At 44.7% G+C, this 21,062-nt stretch overlaps 1 protein-coding gene across 3 annotated transcripts in view; it reads left to right on the forward strand.

Annotated features, from left to right (window-relative positions):
- IFT80 (intraflagellar transport 80) overlaps nt 1-21,062 on the forward strand; it is a 184,130-nt gene that overhangs the window by 62,433 nt on the left and 100,635 nt on the right. Inside the window, exon 1 of one of the 3 annotated variants that reach the window (XM_038749289.1) lies at nt 12,379-12,403. The exons of the other annotated variants lie outside the window; for them this stretch is intronic. Within the exon in view, the coding sequence (XP_038605217.1) occupies nt 12,394-12,403 (10 nt within the window). The 5' untranslated portion in view covers nt 12,379-12,393. Of the gene's footprint in view, nt 1-12,378; nt 12,404-21,062 lie in introns of those variants that run through there. 3 annotated transcript variants of the gene reach the window in all.

The raw sequence follows: 21,062 nt of genomic DNA on the forward strand, positions 1-21,062 counted from the left end.
GATTTGAACCCATGACCTCTGACTCCAAAGCCCGGGCACCTTCCACTGGGCCATCCTGCTTCTCTAAGAAGATCATTGTGGGGATGGAGAAGGAATGTGAGGGAGAGCTCAAAAGGGTTCAGAAGCAGCAGAAGAAGCCACGAGAAGCAGCATGGCTTAGGGGAAAGAGCATGGGCTTGGGACTCAGAGATCATGAGTTCTAATCCCAGCTCCACCACTTGTCAGCTGTGTGACTTTGAACAAGTCACTTAACTTCTCTGTGCCTCAGTTACCTCATCTCTGAAATGGGGATTAAGACTGTGAGCCCCACGTGGGACAACCCGATTACCTTGTGTCTACCCCAGTGCTTAGAACAGTGCTCGGCACCTAGTAAGCGCTTAACAAATGCCATCATCATTATTGTTATTATTCAGAAAATTGGAGGAGGGGCCTGGGTAGCGGTAAATGACTGTGACTAGTATCTGGAGTGGGTGGTAGAAGCGGATGATGTACTTCAATCAAAGGATTGTACTTTCCAAGCGCTTGGTACCGTGCTCTGCACCTAGTAAGCACTCAATAAATACGATTGAATGAATGAAGGATGAGAGGGATGGAGAAGGGGGGGGATGGTGTGAAAGCAGCATTGGGGACAAAGAAGGAAGCCCATCCTCCCCGTTTTCCCAGTGAGTCTTGGGAAGTGGGAGAAGAAGAGGGGATGAGAATAATAATAGTAATAATAGTGATGGTACTTATTAAGTGCTTACTATGTGCAAAGCACTGTTCTAAATGCTGAGGGGATACAAGATGATCAGGTTGTCCCACATGGGGTTCACAGTCTTAATCCCCATTTTACAGATGAGGGAACTGAGGCACAGAGAAGTTAAGTGACTTGCCCAAAGTCACACAGCTGACAATTGGCAGAGCTGGGATTTGAACCCATGACCCGTGACTCCAAAACCTGGGCTCTTTCCACTGAGCCACGCTGCTTCTCTTGGGGGACCAGAGTAAGAGGACTAGGGGCATGTTGTGGGGGGCTAGAGCATAAGAGAAAGAAAGTCCAGAGGTGCAGCAGCTGATCAGTAGAGCAGGGCCCGGCCTCCAGCCCTGAAGAGTGAATGAGAGAGAGTTAACAAGCCCTTAGCTGCTATTGGGCAAATGTTAGCGAGTCATTTCATTCATTCATTCATTCATTCATTCAATCGTATTTATTGAGCACTTACTGTGTGCAGAGCACTGTACTAAGCGCTTGGGAAGTACAAGTTGGCAATATATAGAGATGGTCCCTACCCAAAAGCGGGCTCACAGTCAAGAAGGGGGAGAGAGACAACAAAACATGTGGACAGGTGTCAAGTCATCAGAATAAATAGAAATGAAGCTAGATGCACATCACTAACACAATAAATAGAACAGTAAATATGTCCAAGTAAAATAGAGTAATAAATCTGTACAAACATATATACAGGTGCTGTGGGGAGGGGAAGGAGGTAGGGCCGGGGAGGGGGAGAGGAAGGAGGGGGCTCAGTCTGGGAAGGCCTCCTGGAGGAGGTGAGCTCTCAGTAGGGCTTTGAAGGGAGGAAGAGAGCTAGTTTGGCAGATGTGTGGAGGGAGGGCATTCCAGGCCAGGGGGAGGATGTGGGCCGGGGGTCGACGGCGGGACAGGCGAGAACGAGGCACAGTGAGGAGATTAGTGGCAGAGGAGCGGAGTGTACGGGCTGGGATGTAAAAGGAGAGATAGGAGGGGGCGAGGTGATGGAGAGACTTGAAGCCGAGACTGAGGAGTTTTTGCCTGATGCATAGGTTGACTGGTAGCCACTGGAGATTTTTGAGGAGGGGAGTAGCATGCCCAGAGCGTTTCTGCACAAAGATGATCCAGGCAGCAAAGTGAAGTATAGATTGAAGTGAGGAGAGACAGGAGGATGGGAGATCAGAGAGGAGGCTGATGCAGTCATCCAGTCAGGAAAGGATGAGAGATTGAACAAGCAGGGTAGCGGTTTGGATGGAGAGGAAAGGGCGGATCTTGGCGATGTTGCGGAGGTGAGACCGGCAGGTTTTGGTGACGGATTGGATGTGAGGGGTCCAATCTGAGGAGTGAATTGGGTCATTGTCACATTTCTGACTCCTTGCTGAGGTGCTGTCCTGCTTCTTGGGCTGGACGGAACTGAACGGGGTCCCGATGTTCAGGGTGGTGGTGGGGAATTGGCAGTTCCTTCGGGGAAGCAGCGTGGCTCAGTAGAAAGAGCGTGGGCTTGGGAGTCAGAGGTCATGGGTTCTAATCCCGGCTCTGCCACTTATCAGCTGTGTGACCTTAGGCAAGCCACTTAACTTCTGTGCCTCAGTTACCTCATCTGTAAAATGGGGATTAAGACTGTAAGCCCCAAGTGGGACAACCTGATCACCTTGTATCCCCCCCAGCGCTTGGAACAGCACATAGTAAGCCCTTAACAAATACCACCATTATTGTTATTATTATTCAGCCCCATTCAGTTCCTGGAGAATGGCTTGGGGAGGGGAATGAAGGGGCAGCCCAAGGTCCCTGGTGCACAGGGCCTTTGTGGGGGGTTGGGATGAAGAGAGTTTCTTCCCTCTTGGCATTCCCAATCCCAGACGACCCTCCATCCCTGTTGCTCAGTCCTCAGGCCCCCATGTACAAAGACCAACCCTGTTCTCAGGTGTGATCCCGGGCCTCCGGTGTAAGGGGAGGGCCTGGTGGGCTTGACGTCCCTTCCCTCAGGTGCAGTCCTAGACCCTCGCCCCCCCGAACAGGTGGGGTCAGAGACCCATCCCCTCCTTAGCCCTGCTTTGGAAGCGTTGCCCCAACGCGGACCTCGGGCCTGTCACAGCCCTGCTGCCACTGCTGTCCTCTTGGCTTAATCAGCTACTATAACATATCTCCTTCCACATGAAGCAAAGACTCCTCACGGTCGACATCCACGCTCTCTACCAACTCTCCCCATCTCGCACAGTGCTTTGCACATAGTAAGCGCTTCACAAATAGCCGTCATTATATCTGTTCTCTTCACCTGCTACCCCGCAGCTGGTTTTCTTCGTTTCTCCAAAGCCAACCTTGCTCTTGACTTTCCCTTCCCCGTCCCCTCACGCAAACCATTCCCTGGCCAAGAATGGGAATCAGAATGTTAGGTATTATTTACTGGAGGAGGTGGGATTTTAGAAGGACCTTGAAGAGGGGTTGGAGTCGTGGTCTGGAAGCTGTGGCGGGAGAGGGAGTTCCAGACTGAGAAAACGGCTTGAACAAAGTGGGCAGTGGTAGCAGAGTTGAGAATAAAGCCATTTAGCAGGTTAGCTCGCGAGAACAAAGAGAATGAACTGGGGTGTAGTGAGTAAAGAAAACCTATTCGAAAGAGGGGGAGAGTTGATGGAGATCCTTGAAGCTGATTAGGAGGAGTTTTTGCATAGAGCAAAGGGAAAAGGAAAGGCAGGGGACATTTTTGAGAAGTGGAAAGATGCTTCAAGAAGATGATCTATGCAACATCATGTTAAGCAGTTTGGAGAGAAGTGGGAGTCGAGGCAAGGAGGCTAATACCATAGCCTGTTCGTGATATGACCAGAGCTTGAATTGCATATTCAATTATTCATTCATTGATTTCACCCAATACAGTTCAATTCAGTCGTATTTATTGAGCCCTTACTGTGTGCAAAGCAATGTCCTAAGCTCTTGGGAGAGTACAATACAACAGTAAACACGCATTCGCTATCCATAAGGAGCTTACAGCCTAGAGGAGAAGACAGACAGTATGACTGAATAAATAAATGAATAAATTTCAGCTATGCACACAAGTGCCGTGGGACTGGGAGGGGTATAAATAAAGGGAGCAAGTCAGGGTGATGGAGAAGGGAGAGGGAGAAGAGGAAGGGAGGGCTTAGTCAGGGAAGGCATCTTGGAGGAGATATGTCTTCAGTAAAGTCTTTGAAGCAGAGGAGAGTAATTGTCTGTTGGATATGAGGAAGGAGGGCGTTCCAGGCCAGAGGCAGGACATGGGCGAGAGGTCATTGGTGAGGTAAATGAAATGGAGGTAGCCCAACATATTGTAGTACTAACTCTTAATCTTGTTCTTTCTTCTGCTTCCTGATTTGTAAGTAATGACCAATCTGCCTTCCCCTTTGAGTTTGAAAGCATCTGGAGGGCAGAGAATTGCTTCTGCTTCCTGATTTGTAAGTAATGACTTATCCGCCTTCCCCTTTGAGATTGAAAGCATCTGGAGGGCAGGGAATTTGTCTTCATTCAATGGTGTTTATTGATCACTTACTGTGTGCAGAGCACTTAGGACAGTACAACAATAAACTGTCACATTCCCTGCCCACACTGATAATACTACTACTAATAGTAATAATGGCATTTATGAAGCACCTACTATGTGCATAGCACTGTTCTAAGCACTTCTAAGCAAGGTGATCAGGTTGTCCCACGTGGGGCTCACAGTCTTAATCCCCATTTTACAGATGAGGTAACTGAGGCACAGAGAAGAAGACTTGCCCAGAGTCACACAGCTAACAGTTGGCGGAGCCGGGATTTGAACCCGTGACCTCCGACTCCAAAGCCCAGGCTCTTTCCACTGAGCCACGCTGCTTCTGATCTTACAATCTAGAGGAGGGGAGACAGACATCAGTACAAATATGTAAAATGGCAGATATGTACCTAAGTGCTGTGGGGCTGGGAAGGGGGAAGAGCAAAGGGAGCAAGTCAGGGTGACACAGAAGGGAATGGGAGCTGAGGAAAAGTGGGGCTTAGTCTGGGAAGTCATCATCATCATCAGTCGTATTTATTGAGCACTTACTGTGTGCACTGTACTAAGTGCTTGGGAAGTACAAATTGGCTCTGGGAGGAGATTTGCCTTCATTAAGGCTTGAAGCGGGGGGAGAGTAATTGTGTGTTGGAGCACCTGTATATATGTATATATGTTTGTACATATTTATTACGCTATTTTACTTGTACATATCTATTCTATTTATTTTATTTTGTTAGTATGTTTGGTTTTGTTCTCCGTCTCCCCCTTTTAGACTGTGAGCCCACTGTTGGGTAGGGACTGTCTCTATATGTTGCCAAATTGTACTTCCCAAGCGCTTAGTACAGTGCTGTGCACACAGTAAGCGCTCAATAAATACGATTGATGATGATGATGATGATGATTTGAGGAGGGAGGGCATTCCAGGCCAGAGGCAGGACATGGGTTAGGGGTTGGTGGCGAGAGATGGAGGCACAGCGAGAAGGTAAGCACCAGATGAGCAAAGTGTGCAGGCTGGATTGTAGGAGAGAAGGGAGGTGAAGTAGGAGGGGGCAAGGAGTGTTTGTTTCCTTTGTACTGTCTCAAGCGCCTAGTCCGGTGCTTTGCAGTCAATAGGTACACAAATACCACTGATTGATAATTGGAAATAAATATAGCCTAGTGGACTACAGCACCTGTATATATGTATATATGTTTGTACATATTTGTTATTCTATTTATTTTACTTGTACATATCTATTCTATTTATTTTATTTTGTTAGTATGTTTGGTTTTGTTCTCTGTCTCCCCCTTTTAGACTGTGAGCCCGCTGTTGGGTAGGGACTGTCTCTGTATGTTGCCAACTTGTACTTCCCAAGCGCTTAGTACAGTGCTCTGCACACAGTAAGCGCTCAATAAATACGATTGATGATGATGATGATGAGTACAGGCCTAGGAGTCAAGAGGACTGATTTCTTAACCCGGCTCCACCATTTATCTGCTGTGTGACCTTGAGCAAGACTCTTCACTTCTCTATGCCTAAATTACCTCATCTGTAAAATGGGGATTAAGACTGCAAACCCCATTTGGAGAAGCAGCGTGGCTCAGTGGAAAGAGCACGGGCTTTGGAGTCAGAGGTCATGGGTTCAAACCCCGGCTCTGCCAACTGTCAGCTGTGTGACTTTGGGCAAGTCACTTAGCTTCTCTGTGCCTCAGTTACCTCATCTGTAAAATGGGGATTAAGACTGTGAGCCCCCTGAGGGACAACCTGATCGCCTTGTAACCTTCCCAGTGCTTTGAACAGTGCTTTGCACATAGTAAGCGCTTAATAAATGTGATTATTATTATTATTATTATTATTATTATTATTAGGGACATGGACTCTGTCCAACCTGATTACTTTGTATCTACCCAAGCTCTTAGAACAGTGCCTGGCACATAGTAAGCCCTTAACAAATGCCATAAAATATAATAATTTCCAGATTAGCCATATGTCATTCAGTGTTTCTTGGATGTGGTAAGAAGAAGAAACTTGTTTTGGCAAATCCGTCCCGAAGCATATGTTTCAGTGGATCAAACAATTTTGTTGCCTTCTTGTGACTACTGTGGAATCTGAGTCGATTTATGATGTCCCTTATTTAACTTTGGCTTAGCCATATCAGCTGATCACATCTGTTATCTTTTCTCTTGAGAGTGCTGCCTTTTTTCCTGTTGTGTTTTTTAGGGGCTGGATTTCGGTTCTGATAGGAAACTGGAGGAGAGAGGGGTTGGTCTTGCTAGGATAATGAAGAGACCCAAACTGGACCCGTTCTGTGTTCACCTGTCTTATCTGCTCATCTTTGGACAACTCCCAGCTGTGCAACAAGTAGCAAAGTGCTCAGTCAATCAGTAGTATTTGTTGAGCACTTACAAAGAGCAGAGCACTAAGAACTGGAGAGAGTAATGATGATGATGACGGTATTTGTTAAGCGCTTACTATGTGCAAAGCACTTTTCTAAGCGCTGGGGAGGTTACAAGGTGATCAACAAGTACCGTAATTATTATTTCATTCAATCGTATTTATTGAGCGCTTCCTGGGTGCGGAGCACTGTACTAAGCACTTGGGAGAATGCCGTATAGCAATAAACAGACACATTCCCTGCCTGAGGTTGGGGTCCCATTGGGGTTGGGATCTCTGGAGTCGGGGGTCTCTCTGGGAGCGAAGTCTTTCCTGGGTTGGGTGTCTCTGCCATCGACATCTCAGTGATCGGAGTCTCTCTGGCAGGGGGATCTCTCCGGGGTCATTCATTCATTCATTCAATCGTATTTATTGAGCGCTTACTCATTCATTCATTCAATCGTATTTATTGAGTGCTTACTGTGTGCAGAGCACTGTACTAAGCGCTTAACGGGGGTCTGGGATCCGTGGCTGTCCGGGGTTCGGGCTTTTCTTCCCCTTCCCTTCCCCACAGCACCTGTATATATGTATATATGTTTGTACATATTTATTACTTTATTTATTTTTTTATCTTGTACATATCTATTCTATTTATTTTATTTTGTTAGTATGTTTGGTTTTGTTGTCTGTCTCCCCCTTCTAGACTGTGAGCCCACTGTTGGGTAGGGACTGTCTCTATATGTTGCCAATTTGTACTTCCCAAGCGCTTAGTACAGTGCTCTGCTCACAGTAAGCACTCAATAAATACGATTGATGATCAGGTTGTTCCATGGGGGGCTCACAGTTTTAATCCCCATTTTATTCATTCATTCATTCAATCGTATGTATTGAGTGCTTAATAATAATAATAATAATAATAATAATAATAATGATGATGGCATTTATTAAGCGCTATGTGCAAAGAACTGTTCTAAGTGCTGGGGAGGTTACAAGGTGATCAGGTTGTCCCACGGGGGGTTCACAGTCAATCCCCATTTTACAGATGAGGTAACTGAGGCCCAGAGAAGTTAAGTGACTTGCCCAAAGTCATACAGCTGACAATTGGCAGGGGTGGCATTTGAACCCATGACTTCTGGTTCCAAAGCCCGGGCTCTTTCCACTGAGCCACGACAGAGCTGTCAATAATAACAATAATTATAACTGTTAATAATAGCAGTAGTACTTCTAGACTGTGAGCCCGCTGTTGGGTAGGGACTGTCTCTATATGTTGCCGACCTGCACTTCCCAAGCGCCCAGTACAGTGCTCTGCACACAGTAAGCGCTCTCAACAATGCAACAGAAATAGCAGATATGTTTCCTGCCCATAATGAGTTTGTGTTTTGCTTACCTAGTTAGCAAACAGTTTTCCCTATAGTAATGTTTTAGCTCTGGATGATTTTCAGGGAGAGAATTCCCACTAAATCCCTTCACTTAAACAGAGTGACAATTGAATGGACAGTATTCTGAAGGGGCCTTTGTTTCTAATGAAGCGCTTGTTACTAGCTCCTTCTGTGACCTATGCAAAGCTCCTTCCTTGGAGTGCAGTGCCCAGGCACTCCTGACTTTTAATTAACTGGAATTTTTTATTAAGTGGCACTTCCCATTCATTTCCTTCTACTAAATAACATCTCTTCCAAGAGGCCTTCCCTGATTCCCTCTTATTTCCCTCATGCTCTTCTTTGTTGCATAGGCACTTGATAAGGCACCTCTCTTTCAGCTCCACAGCACTTTTATACATGTCCTTCTACTCTCCCATTTCCCTTAATTGGCAATTTATTTTATCGGTAATAATAATAATGATGGTATTTGTCAAGTGCTTACTACGTGCCAAGCACTGTTCTAAGCACTGGGGTAGATACAAGGTAATCATGTTTTCCCCCGTGGGGCTCACAGTCTTAATCCCCTTTTTACAGATGAGATAACTGAGGCACAGAGAAGTTAAGCGACTTGCTCAAAGTCACACAGCTAACAAGTGGCGGGGCCAGGATTAGAACCCATGACCTCTGACTCCCAAGCCCATGCTCTTTTCACTAAGCCTTAAGGACTGTCTCCCCCTCTAGACTGTAATTTCCCTGTGGGCAGAGATCAGGTCTACCAACCACTTAATAAGTGTACACTTAATAAGTGTACAGGGAAGCAGCATGGCTCAATGGAAAGAGCACAGACTTTGGAGTCTGAGGTCATGGGTTCAAATCCCGGCTCCGCCACTTGTCAGCTGTGTGACTTTGGGCAAGGCACTTCACTTCTCTGGGCCTCAGTTACCTCATCTGTAAAATGGGGATTAAGACTGTGAGCCCCCTTGGGACCACTTGATCACCTTGTAACCTCCCCAGCGCTTAGAACAGTGCCTTGCACATAGTAAGCGCTTAATAAATGCCATTATTATTATTATTATTATTACACTTAATACCATTGATTGGTTTCACCATGGTGTATAACCAAGATTTTGCTGTCATTCCTAAAGATAATGATGGGGACATTCGAATAATAAAATCATGGGAATTATGTGTCTTCTGGGTGTTTTCGCTCTGATAGTACAAAATTTTCACCTGTGATTTTTCTGGGATATTCTACATCAAAGGTTCCCAGATCCACCGCTTGTCTGCTTTGTGACCTTGGGCAAGTCACTTCACTTCTCTGTGCCTCAGTTACCTCAACTGTAGTATGGAGAGTGAGACTGTGAGCCCCAGGTACATCAGGGACTACGACCAAACCGATTTGCTTGTATCCACCCCAGCGCTTAGTACAGTGCTTTGCACATAGTAGGCACGTAACAAATACCACAATTGTTCTTATTCTCACTATTTATTCACTGACTGACCCAGAGGATGCACAAAGTAAATAAATGTTTGTTTCTGCTGCTCAGTCATGAAATAATGCTGTCGTAAAGATTGCCGCAAAAATACAAATTGTCAACTCTGTGGTTTCCAGTGACAGTGTATGGATCTGAAAGCTAGACAGTGAAAAAACAGGACAGAAAGAACATCGATTCTTTTGAAATGTGGTGTTGAGAAGGCTTTTGCAAATCATCATCATCATCAATCGCATTTATTGAGTGCTTACTGTGTGCAGAACACTGTACTAAGCGCTTGGGAAGTACAAGTTGGCAACATATAGAGACAGTCCCTACCCAACAGTGGGCTCACAGTCTAAAAGGGGGAGACAGAGAACAAAACCAAACATACTAACAAAATAAAATAAACAGAATAGATATGTACAAGTAAAATAAATAGAGTAACAAATATGTACAAACATATATACATATATACAGGTGCTGTGGGGAAGGGAAGGAGGTAAGATGGGGGGTGGAGAGGGGGAGAGGAAGGAAGGGGCTCAGTCTGGGAAGGCCTCCTGGAGTAGATGAGCTCTCAGTAGGGCCTTGCAAATGCCATGGACTGTCCAAAAGACGGACAAATGGATTTTAGAGCAAAGTAAACCAAAGTGGTCTTTGGAAGGCCAGATGACTTGATTTAGATTAGCATATTTTGGACACATAATCAGGAGGACTCGTTCTCTGGAGATGACACTAATGCTTGGAAAAGTCCAGGGAAAACGAGGAAGAGGCAGACCAGCAGCTAGATGGATAGAGACCATAACAACGATCACGGAAGAACCATTCGAAAGGATGCGGATTATGATGGGACGGGACATTCTGGAGAAAGTATATCCATGGAGTCGCTATGAATCGGAAATGACTTGACAGCTCTTAAAATTCTGCTGCTCAGAAGTGAGTCCCTCCAAGCGTCTCCCCTTCTCTCACCAGCCAGATATTAAATGTGCAGCTGCCCATGAGGAGCTTTGTCCCTTGTTGTCGGTACTCCTGATGTGAATTTAGGAAGCTCTGACTCAATCCCTCTCCAAAATGGGCAAAGCAGGGAGCCAGAGTGCTCCGTTATGGCAGCTGCCATAAGGCCCAGAGGGCTGTACTGTACTCCTCTCCCAAACGGCATTCAGAGCTGGCCCATACTTTCCAGAATAGCCGTACCAGAGCCACACCCAGCCCTCCCACAACTCTATCCAACCTTCTGAGGAGCAGTCTGGAGGCTTTGGAAAAACAAACTCAACAGTGAGACTTTAAAATCTTCGAAAGACTCCAGAAAGAGCTAAAGCAATAATAGAAGAATAACGGGCACGGTAGGAAGGGCTGGCAAATGAAGGGAGGTGAGAGGGAATGTAGGAGAATCTGAATCATCATCATCATCAATTGTATTTATTGAGCGCTTACTATGTGCAGAGCACTGTACTAAGTGCTTGGGAAGTACAAATTGGCAACATATAGAGACAGTCCCTACCCAACCGTGGGCTCACAGTCTAAAAGGGGGAGACAGAGAACAAAACCAAACACATTAACAAAATGAAATAAATAGAATAGATATGTACAAGTAAAATAAATAAATAAATAGAGTAAAAAATATGTACAAACATATATACAGGTGATATACATATATACAGGCTGAATGCGAGTGGGTCTTTGGGCCTGACTTAAGTGTCCGTGTCCTGCCTTTTTTCCCTTTTCCCTTTGGATCACTTGCCCTTCCTACCTTGCCCAGCAAGGCACCAGTTCCTCTAGTGCTGCCTAAGCCATTCATTCATTCAGTCATATTTATTGAGCACTTACTGCGTGCAGAGCAGTGTACTAAGCACTTGGGAAGTCTACCAATTGTCAACTCTGTGACTTCGGGCAAGTCACTTAACTTCTCTGGGCCTCAGTTCCCTCATCTATAAAATGGAGATTGACTGAGCCCCATGTGGGACAACCTAATCACCTTGTAACGTCCCCAGTGCTTAAAACAGTGCTTTGCACATAGCACTTAATAAATGCCGTCATTGTTATTATATTATTATTAATAGAGAGAGACAATCCATGCCCACACCAGGCTCACTGTCTGGGTGGGGGAGACAGATATCAATACAAGTAAACAGGCATCTAGTACCAGCTGTGTCAGGATACCACTGGACAAGATGTGTTGAATGACAGTCAGTCAATTGTATTGAGCGCTTACTGTGTGCGGAGTACTGTACTTAGCGCTTGGGAGAGTACAGTATAACAGATACATTCCCTGCCCACAAAGAGCTTACAGTCTAGGGCACATTGGGACCGACTGGCAATTTACTTCCAGTTACTGGGATCGGTAGTCTGGAGCAAAATCTCTCCAGACTTTTTGACCCGAGCTTCTGGCCACTTGTAGACTGGAGCTGAGTACTTACTACTAATAATGATGATGGTATTTGTTAAGTGCTTACTGTGTGCCAAGCACTGTTCTAAGTGCTGGGGTAGACACAAGGTAATCAGGTTGTCCCACGTGGGGCTCACAGGCTTAATCCCCATTTTGCAGGTGAGGTAACTGAGGCACAGAGAAGTGAAGTGGTTTGCCCACAATCACACAGCAGACAAGTGGCGGAGGTGAAATTGGAACTCACATCCTCTGACTCCCAAGCCCTTGCTCTGTCCACTAAGCCACGCTGCTTCTCTGGTTTGGGGCTGCCACAGTCCCCAGCTTGACATGGCCTGTAAGGGACGGTAGACCATGCCAACCTGGGCTCGAGTCAGGAGTCCCTCAACCAATCAGCCATTCAATTGATGGTATTTATTGAGTGCTTACTACACGTAAAGAACTGTACTGAGCACTTGGGAGAATACAGTACAGCAGAATTAGCAGACATATCCAAGCCAACTCTCGTAGCTTTGTTCCCCCAGCACGACTCCCAACACGGCTCGCTGCTACCGCCCGCCCAGTGCTTGCTTCTTCCTGTGGCCCGACTGAGCTGGTTGGCGTTATGGCTCCTGGTAATGCGTTCACTTCAGTCTTGTTCCATCTGTGGCTCCTGTCTCTTCGGGTCAGTTGTGCAACATTTTCCTCAACTCACCGTGTTTTTCCAAAGCACCAGCACGAATCCCAGAGGAGCAGTTGGAGTCAGGGGCTCGGAGGATTCACATTGTGGCCACAGCCAGCATGACCAAGGTGTACCTTGCCCTAGGGCTAGGACATTCAAGGACAAAAATATTTAGGCACAGCTTCCTATGGGGAGACCTCAACTTAAAATGTTTAAATGAAGGCAAACGGCCCTTAATGATAATAGCAATAATAATGATGGTATTTGTTAAGCGCTTACTATGTGCCAAGTACTGTTCTAAGCGCTGGGGTAGATACAAGGCTAGCAGGTTGTCCCATGGGGTGCTCACAGTCCCAGTCTCCATTTTACAACTGAGGCACAGAGAATAATAATAATGATAATGATGATGGTATTTGTTAAGCGCTTACTACGTGCCAAGCACTGTTCTAAGCGCCGGGGAGGTTACAAGGTGATGAGGCTGTCCCACAGGGGGCTCACAGTCTTAATCCCCATTTTACAGATGAGGAACCTGAGGCCCAGAGAAGTCAAGTGACTTGCCCAAAGTCACACAGCTGACAATTGGCGGAGCCGGGATTTGAACCCACAATCTCTGACTCCCAAGCCCATCATGGTCTTTCCACTAAGCCACACTGCTTCTCATAATAACATTTCTAAATTTCCATCCTATTTCAGCATTATAATAGAGTGGTTTTGACTTTACAACACTGGGACAGGAACTGTATTGTGTCTAACCCAGCACTTAGCACAGTGCTTGGCACTTAAATATCCATTATTATTACCATTATTAGCCTCTATAGCACTAGCCCCAGGGGTGTGGGAGGTTGCAAGAAGCTGCGGGGAAATGAGGAAATAATTTTGGGAATGATGATAGGAGAGGAAATAGAGGGGAAGGTTTAAGGTGAGGGTGGAGTGGGAAAGACCAGGGAGTGGGAAGGGGGATTATTTCCCTCATTCCCTCATTTCCCTCTAGGCTGTGAGCCCATTGTGGGCAGGGATTGTCTCTCTTTATTGCTGTATTGTACTTTCCAAGCGCTTAGTACAGTGCCCGGCACGCAGTAAGCACTCAATAAATGCGATGGAATGATAAAATGATCACCACAAGGAGTTTCCAGAGAGGGTCAATATGTCCACTTGATTTCAAATAGAAAAAAAAAAAAATTGGCCACAATATTGTGGAACCTTTTACTCAATATAAATGCATTCGCGTAACTAGATCACTCATTTGTAATTAATTGCATACACAGTTATGAATACTTTTGAGGGGGAAAATAGAGTAGCTGGCTTTGCTGCAGGAACAAATCTTCCATTGTTCCTATGAGAAAACTGGTTTTGACAAAATTTGATTTGAGATGGAAGTTCTTAGGAATTGACAGTAGAGAAGTAGGATACAGTCACTGCCGACGAGCTTACAGTTTAATGAAGCGTACAATTCAATGTACAATTTAAATTTTTCCTTTAGTTTGGGCCAGCATTGGACCCCAAGAACAACTTGTCAGATTTGTTCCTTGTCCCGCCATCCCCCCCTCCCCCGGAAAAAAATCCTGTATATGTGAAGATGGTTAGTAATTCACTCTTAAGAATTCTGTTCTCTAGCCTAAATAACTTTAAAATTTTGTCTTTTGTCATATCCATAAATCATTTATATTAATGCTTGTCTCCCCACCTAGACTGCAAGCTCTTTGTGAAGGAAGGTGTCTACCAATTCTGTATTGTACTCTCCCAAGCACTTAGTACAGTGCTCTGCACACAGTAAGCACTTGATAAATACCACTGATTGATCAGTCATAGAACCTATGTTCCAATTCTTTATTTTTGTTGCTTTCTAATAACAATAATAATACTAATAATAATGGCATTTGTTAAGCACTTACTATGTGCAAAGTAGTACAAGGTGATCAGGTTGTCCCACGTGAGGCTCACAGTCTTAATCCCCATTTTACAGATAATAATAATAATAATAATAATGGCATTTGTTAAGCGCTTACTATGTGCAAAGCACTGTTCTAAGCACTGGGGGATACAAGGTGATCAGGTTGTCCCACATGGGGCTCACAGTCTTAATCCCCATTTTACAGATGAGGTCACTGAGGCTCAGAGAAGTTAAGTGACTGGCCCAAAGTCACACAGCTAACAAGTGGCGGAGCTGGGATTAGAACCCATGACCTCTGACTCCCAAACCCATGCTCTTTCCACTGGGCCACACTGCTTCGGCAACTGGATGCAGTGTAGTGAGTTCTGCCAGAAGGTGCCATTTCAATAAATATTTGGATTGAATTGTGCCAGCAGAATCAGAAAATGTTCTTCTGACAAAGTGTGTCTGTCTGGATACAGTGAAATGCGGTGTCAGAAGAAACAATTTTGCACATATGTGAGGTGTTGTCATGGGTTAATCACTGTACCATGAGTTTGCCTTAGTGCTGGGTTCTGCAGAAACACAACCTACATGATATAAGACCTAGATGTACTCTGATTTCTTCTGGGGTAGGTGACCAATTAGTCCTCTTAAAGGTGATAGAAAATGAGGCACAGAAAAAAATGTCAGGGTATAAAATCTAAAGCAGACCTACAAGTAGTGTTTTACTTTATGTTCTTGGTTGAGGAGTTACAGATTTGGGGGTTGCCAGAAAAATTAGGTTGAGATGTCAATTTAGGCTTTATTCAGCGCAGCTGGTATAAAACTTTGTATTTTCCAGGACAGCGTTAAGCAGGTTTTTTTCTGTGGGAGAAATATCTCTTCTAGAAATTCAATTTTCCTACCCCGAGAGCAAGCAAAGATTTTCTTTTTGTGTTGTTGCTAAAAGTTACCCAGTATAGTCATGTATCATTTTAAGTGATTATTCCTTAATTCTTAATCATTTCTTAAATCATTTCTTAGTTCCAATTCCAGCTTCATTGATAGTGTCCTCTCCTCATTCTCAGTCTCTTTGGCAAGCTACCCCTCTGCCTCCCACCCTCTAAGAGTTCTGGGTCCTCTTCTGTTCTCCTTCTTCACCTTCTCCTTCTCCACAAACTCCCTTGGAGAAATCATTTGCTTCCATGGCTTCAGCTACCACATCACCACCACAAGTCTGCTGTGTGACCTTGGGCAAGTCACTTAACTTCTCTGAGCCTCAGTTACCTCATCTGTAAAAATGGGGATTAAGACTCTGAGCCCCATGTGGGACAACTTGATCACATTGTATCCCCCCCAGCGCTTAGAACAGTGCTTTGCACATAGTAAGTGCTTAACAAATGCCATCATTATTATTATGCAGATGATTCCCAAATCCACATCTCCAGCCCTGATCATGCTCCATCTCTGCAGTCTCACTTTTCTTGCTGCTTTCAAGGCATCTCTTCTTGGATGTCCTGCCATCACCTCAGACTTAATGTGTCCAAAACAGGACTCCTTATCTTCCCACCCAAACCCTGTCCCTCCCCCTGACTTTTCCATCACTGTAGACAACACCATTCATTCAGTTGTATTTATTGAGCTCTTACTGTGTGCAGAGCACTGTACTAAGCACTTGGGAAGTACAAGTTGGCAACATATAGAGACGGTCCCTACCCAACAGCAGGCTCACAGTCTAGAAGGGGGAGGCAGACAACAAAACAAAGCATATTAACAAATTAAAATAAATAGAATAAATATGTACAAGTAAAATAAATAAAGTAATACTTACAAACATATATAAATATATACAGGTGCTGTGGGGAGGGGAAGGAGGTTAGGCGGAGGGGGAGGAGGGGCAGAGGAAGGAGGGGGCTCAGTCTGGGAAGGCCTCCTGGAAGAGGTGAGCGCTCAGTAGGGCTTTGAAGGGACCACTATCCTTTCTGTCTCCCAAGCCCATAATCTAGGCATAATCCTTGACTCATCTCTCTCATTCAACTCATTCAATCTATCGCTAAATCCTCTCCATCCAGACTGCTACCACGTTAATCCACCCCTTACCTTACCCTGCCTTGGTTACTATATCAGCCTCCTTGCTGACCTCCCTGCCTTCTGTCTCTCCCCACTCCAGTCCATACTTCACTCTGCTGCTTGGGTCATCTAGTCTATAAAGATGTTCAGTGCATGTTTCCCCACTCCTCAAGAACCTCCAATCGTTGCCCATCCACCTCTGAATCAAATAGAGACGCCTTACCTTCGACTTTAAATCACTCAGTCACTTTGCCCCGTCCTAACTGCTCACTGCTCTCCTACTGCAACCCAGCCCACACACTTTGCTCCTCTAATGCTCCTTACGGTACCTCGATCTCATCCATCTCGTCTCCAACGTCTCACCCACGTCCCGTCTCTGACTTAGAACTCCCTCCCTTTTCATATCTGACAATTCTTCCCCCACCCCCCATTCAAAGTATCATTGAAGGCACCTTTCCTCCAAGAATCCTTTCCCGACTAAGCCCTCTTTTCCTTTTCTCCCACTCCCTTCTGCATCACCCTGATTTGTTCCCTTTATTCACACCCCACACCCCCACAATACTTATGTACATATCCTTACTGTATATTAATGTTCATCTCCCACTCTAGACTGTAAGCTTGTTATGGGCAGGGAATGTGTCTGTTACATTGTTAGATTGTACTCTCCCAAGCACTTAGTACAGTGTTCTGTTCATCATCATCATCATCAATCGTATTTATTGAGCGCTTACTATGTGCAGAGCACTGTACTAAGCGCTTGGGAAGTACAAATTGGCAACATATAGAGACAGTCCCTACTCAACAGTGGGCTCACAGTCTAAAAGGGGGAGACTTACTGTTCACAGTAAGTGCTCAGTAAATTTGGTTGATTGTATTATGTCTACAGTTGTTAGAAGAGTTCCAGCTAAACCTGAAGACTTTGTTCATTTGGGCCCTGTAGACTGTAAGCTAGTTGTGGACAGGGAACAGGTCTGCTAACTCTTTTGTACTCTCCCATCACTGAGTGCAGGGCTTTGCACATAGTGAACACTCACTAAATACAATCGATTAAGCCTTGAGTTTTTTTAATAAGCACCCTGCCCCTTGACATCAGTAGAAGTTGGGCCTGAATGAGAACTGCAAAATTGAGGTTCACATTTCATAAATGTCGCTGTGGTCTTTTTATAATCCCTCTGATTTCTCTTCCTAAGTAATTTCATTCAGTTACTGGCCTAATAAAACGCAGTTAAACTTAAAATTTGTCAGGGTGTTTTAGTTTGGCTTAGTCTGTTGGTGGCTAAAACGGGGGTTCTCTGTTTTCTATGTGGCTGCTCTACTGTTCCATTGTAAGGCTGTGTGGGATTTTAAACCGTATAAAATGATTGCACTCATCAACTTTTCACAGTTCTTGCCTCCCACGCTTTTCTAATATTACTATGGTTTTTTTTGTTTTTCTTTGTATGAAACTCAGTAGATAAGTTTTAAATGATGGTACCAGTTTACAAAAGAAAAACACAGATTTGTTTTGTGGTATATTCCCCCATCTGTAGATGGAAAGAATAAGGAAACTGAAAACCCAGCTTTCTGAGAGTGGGTGAGTTTAAACTACAACTAAAGGGTGTGTTGTGAATGCTTGAATAAGGAAGAGGAGAACCTCTTCTCCCCTGGGGAAACAAACAGCAAAATTTGGCTTAAAAAAAATGAAATAATATGACCAAGACTTATTGTACGTGTCTGAGTTAAGTATACCAAAGCCGAAAGTATCTTTGGGATATTTACCACGTATATTCATTGTACTCTTTCTTTAGGGTATAAGAACTAGTTAAGTAAATTAATTTGGTAGATTGAAGCCAGGTGTTTAAATTGCAGAAGTCACCACTTCCTCTAATGATGATTATATCAGGAAATCCAAATTTCCTCCTAGGTTGTTAGACAATTGAGTATATTGCTTTGACTATAATACATATAGTTTTCTTAATACACATTTGAATGTTGTTAAAATTAAAGTGTTCTGCTTTGAGCAAAAGAAATTGCTTAGTAAAATGGGTGAACTATTTTAGAGTAGTAAGAGGTTTTTATTTTTGTTTCTGTAAATGAATTTTCCAAGAATAAAATACCTCAGTGTCCTTGAAGGGTTGATCCCCAGAGAATGACTTGCTCAGCTTGGTTCCCACCTTAATTAGGCCTCATGTTGTTTATATTTTTTATATAAATTACTTTAACATTTATATGTCTACACCGTATATAAATATGGCTCAGCGTGGCTCAGTGGAAAGAGCACGGGCTTTGGAGTCAGTGGTCATGGGTTCAAATCCTGGCTCCGCCAATTGTCAGCTGTGTGGCTTTGGGCAAGTCACTTAAATTCTCTGTGCCTCAGTTGCCTCATCTGTAAAATGGGGATTGACTCTGAACTCCCCCGTGGGACAACCTGATCACCTTGTAACTTCCCCAGCGCTTAGAACAGTGCATTGCCCGTAGTAAGCGTTTAATAAATGCCATCATTATTAGTATTACTTTATTGTGGGGTTATAGCTTGCATGATCATTTTCATATTAGAATAATTGCATAATACCTAAAGAGAATTTTTGTTTATCCTCTCCAAAATTTTGTCTTCCATAAATTTTATGAGAGAATTCAAAATTAGTTTTCATAGGAATAGCCCTCCACCACATAATTTTGGAACTGAAATACCTAGTCTTGGCGTTCATGAATGCCAGAATTATTCATTTAGGCAAATGTAAAATGACAGGATAACATATATATATATATATATATATATTCATTCTGCCTAAAAGTAAAGTTCCTCTTAATCAAGAGGTTTTGCCCTCATTTCGGGGATCAGAGCGAGGCTGAGGCTGAGGGACGCAGTGTAGCCTGGGGGAAAGAACACAGACTTGGGAGTCAGAGGACCTGGGTTCTAGCCCCAGCTCTGCCACATGTCTGCTCTGTGACCTTGGGTAAGTCATTTAACTTCTGTAGGAGGGAGAAGAGGCATTCAGTCGCCATTTTATAAATAAGGAAACTGAAGCACCGAGAAGTTAAGTGACTTACCCAAGGTCACAGAGTCTAGAAGGGGAGACAGACAACAAAACAAAACATGTGGACAGGTGTCAAATCATCAAAATAAATAGAAATAAAGCTAGATGCACATCATCAACAAAATAAATAGAATAGCAAATATGTACAAGTAAAATAAATAGGGTAATAAATCTGTACAACCATATGTACAGGTGCTGTGGGGAGGGGAAGGAGATAGGGTGGGGGAGGGGGAGAGGAAGGAGGGGGCTCAGCCTGGGAAGGCCTCCTGGAGGAGGTGAGCTCTCAGTAGGGCTTTGAAGGGAGGAAGAGAGCTAGCTTGGCAGATGTGCAGCGTGGCTCAGTGGAAAGAGCATGGGCTTTGGAGTCAGAGGTCATGGGTTCGAATTCCGGCTCCACCAATTAGCTGTGTGACTTTGGGCAAGTCACTTAACTTCTCGGAGCCTCAGTTCCCTCATCTGTAAAATGGGGATGAAGACTGTGAGCCCCACGTGGGACAACCTGATCACCTTGTATCCCCCCCCCCCCCAGCGCTTAGAACAGTGCTTTGCACATAGTAAGCGCTTAACAAATGCCATCATTATTATTATGTGCAGAGGGAGGGCATTCCAGGCCAGGGGGAGGACGTGGGCCGGGGGTCGATGGCGGGACAGGCGAGAGCGAGGTATGGTGAGGAGGTTAGCGGCGGAGGAGCGGAGGGTGCGGGCTGGGCTGGAGAAGGAGAGAAGGGAGGTGAGGTAGGAGGGGGCGAGGGGATGGACGGCCTTGAAGCCCAGGGTGAGGAGTTTCTGCCTGATGCGCAGATTGATTGGTAGCCACTGGAGATTTTTGAGGAGGGGAGTAACATGCCCATAGTGTTTCTGCCAAAGATGATCTAGGCAGCATCTCGTGTCTAGCCCAGCACTTCTTATAGTACTTGTCACACGGTAAATGCCTAACTATACACCAATAGTAGTAATAAGTAGAAGAGGAAAAAGATATCTCTGTTGTGCCCAAAGGCTTTTGATTTAAAGAAAATAATTACTTTTGCAGTTCTGAGCAGGGCAGAGTTCATTTGAGACATTTCTGGGTTGGCAGGATTGGCTCTTCAAGTGCACATTCCTAGCCTTAGACAGATTATGCATCGTCTCGTACAGGGTATAGAAAAATGTATGTTCCTTGTTAGAGCAGAGAACATGTCTGATGCTTCTGCTGTTCTTTCCCACGTGCTACTGTAGTTCAGTGCAGCGCATTCAGTGGGGCTGTCACTGAATATTATTACCACTACTAAGCAAGCACAGTTATTTAGTTGAGGCCTGGATTCTGTAACCTTGGAACATGTTCATTAGTGTTGGTTCCTTAATGCTCCTGCAGCAGTTCTGGGAAGAGCTACCAGGTTACAATTTCCAGAAGCACATTTTTTAAATTTTTTTGAAGGTTATTTTGTTACCTGCTTAGTAGGTGCCAGCCACTGTACAAGATAATCAGATTGGACACAGTCTGTGTCCCACCTGGGGCTCACATCTTAATCCCCATTTTACAGCTGAGTTAACTGAGGCACAGAGAAGTTAAGCGACTTGCCCGAGGTCCCACAGCAGGCAAGCGGCGGAGCTGGGATTAGAATCCAGGTCCTCTGACTCCCAAGCCTGTGGTAAAGCTGGCAATAAGTAAAGGGAAGTAGCATGGCCTAGTGGAT

Source organism: Tachyglossus aculeatus, chromosome 1 (assembly GCF_015852505.1).
Source record: "Tachyglossus aculeatus isolate mTacAcu1 chromosome 1, mTacAcu1.pri, whole genome shotgun sequence".
In the NCBI taxonomy this organism is placed as follows: Eukaryota; Metazoa; Chordata; class Mammalia; order Monotremata; family Tachyglossidae; genus Tachyglossus; species Tachyglossus aculeatus.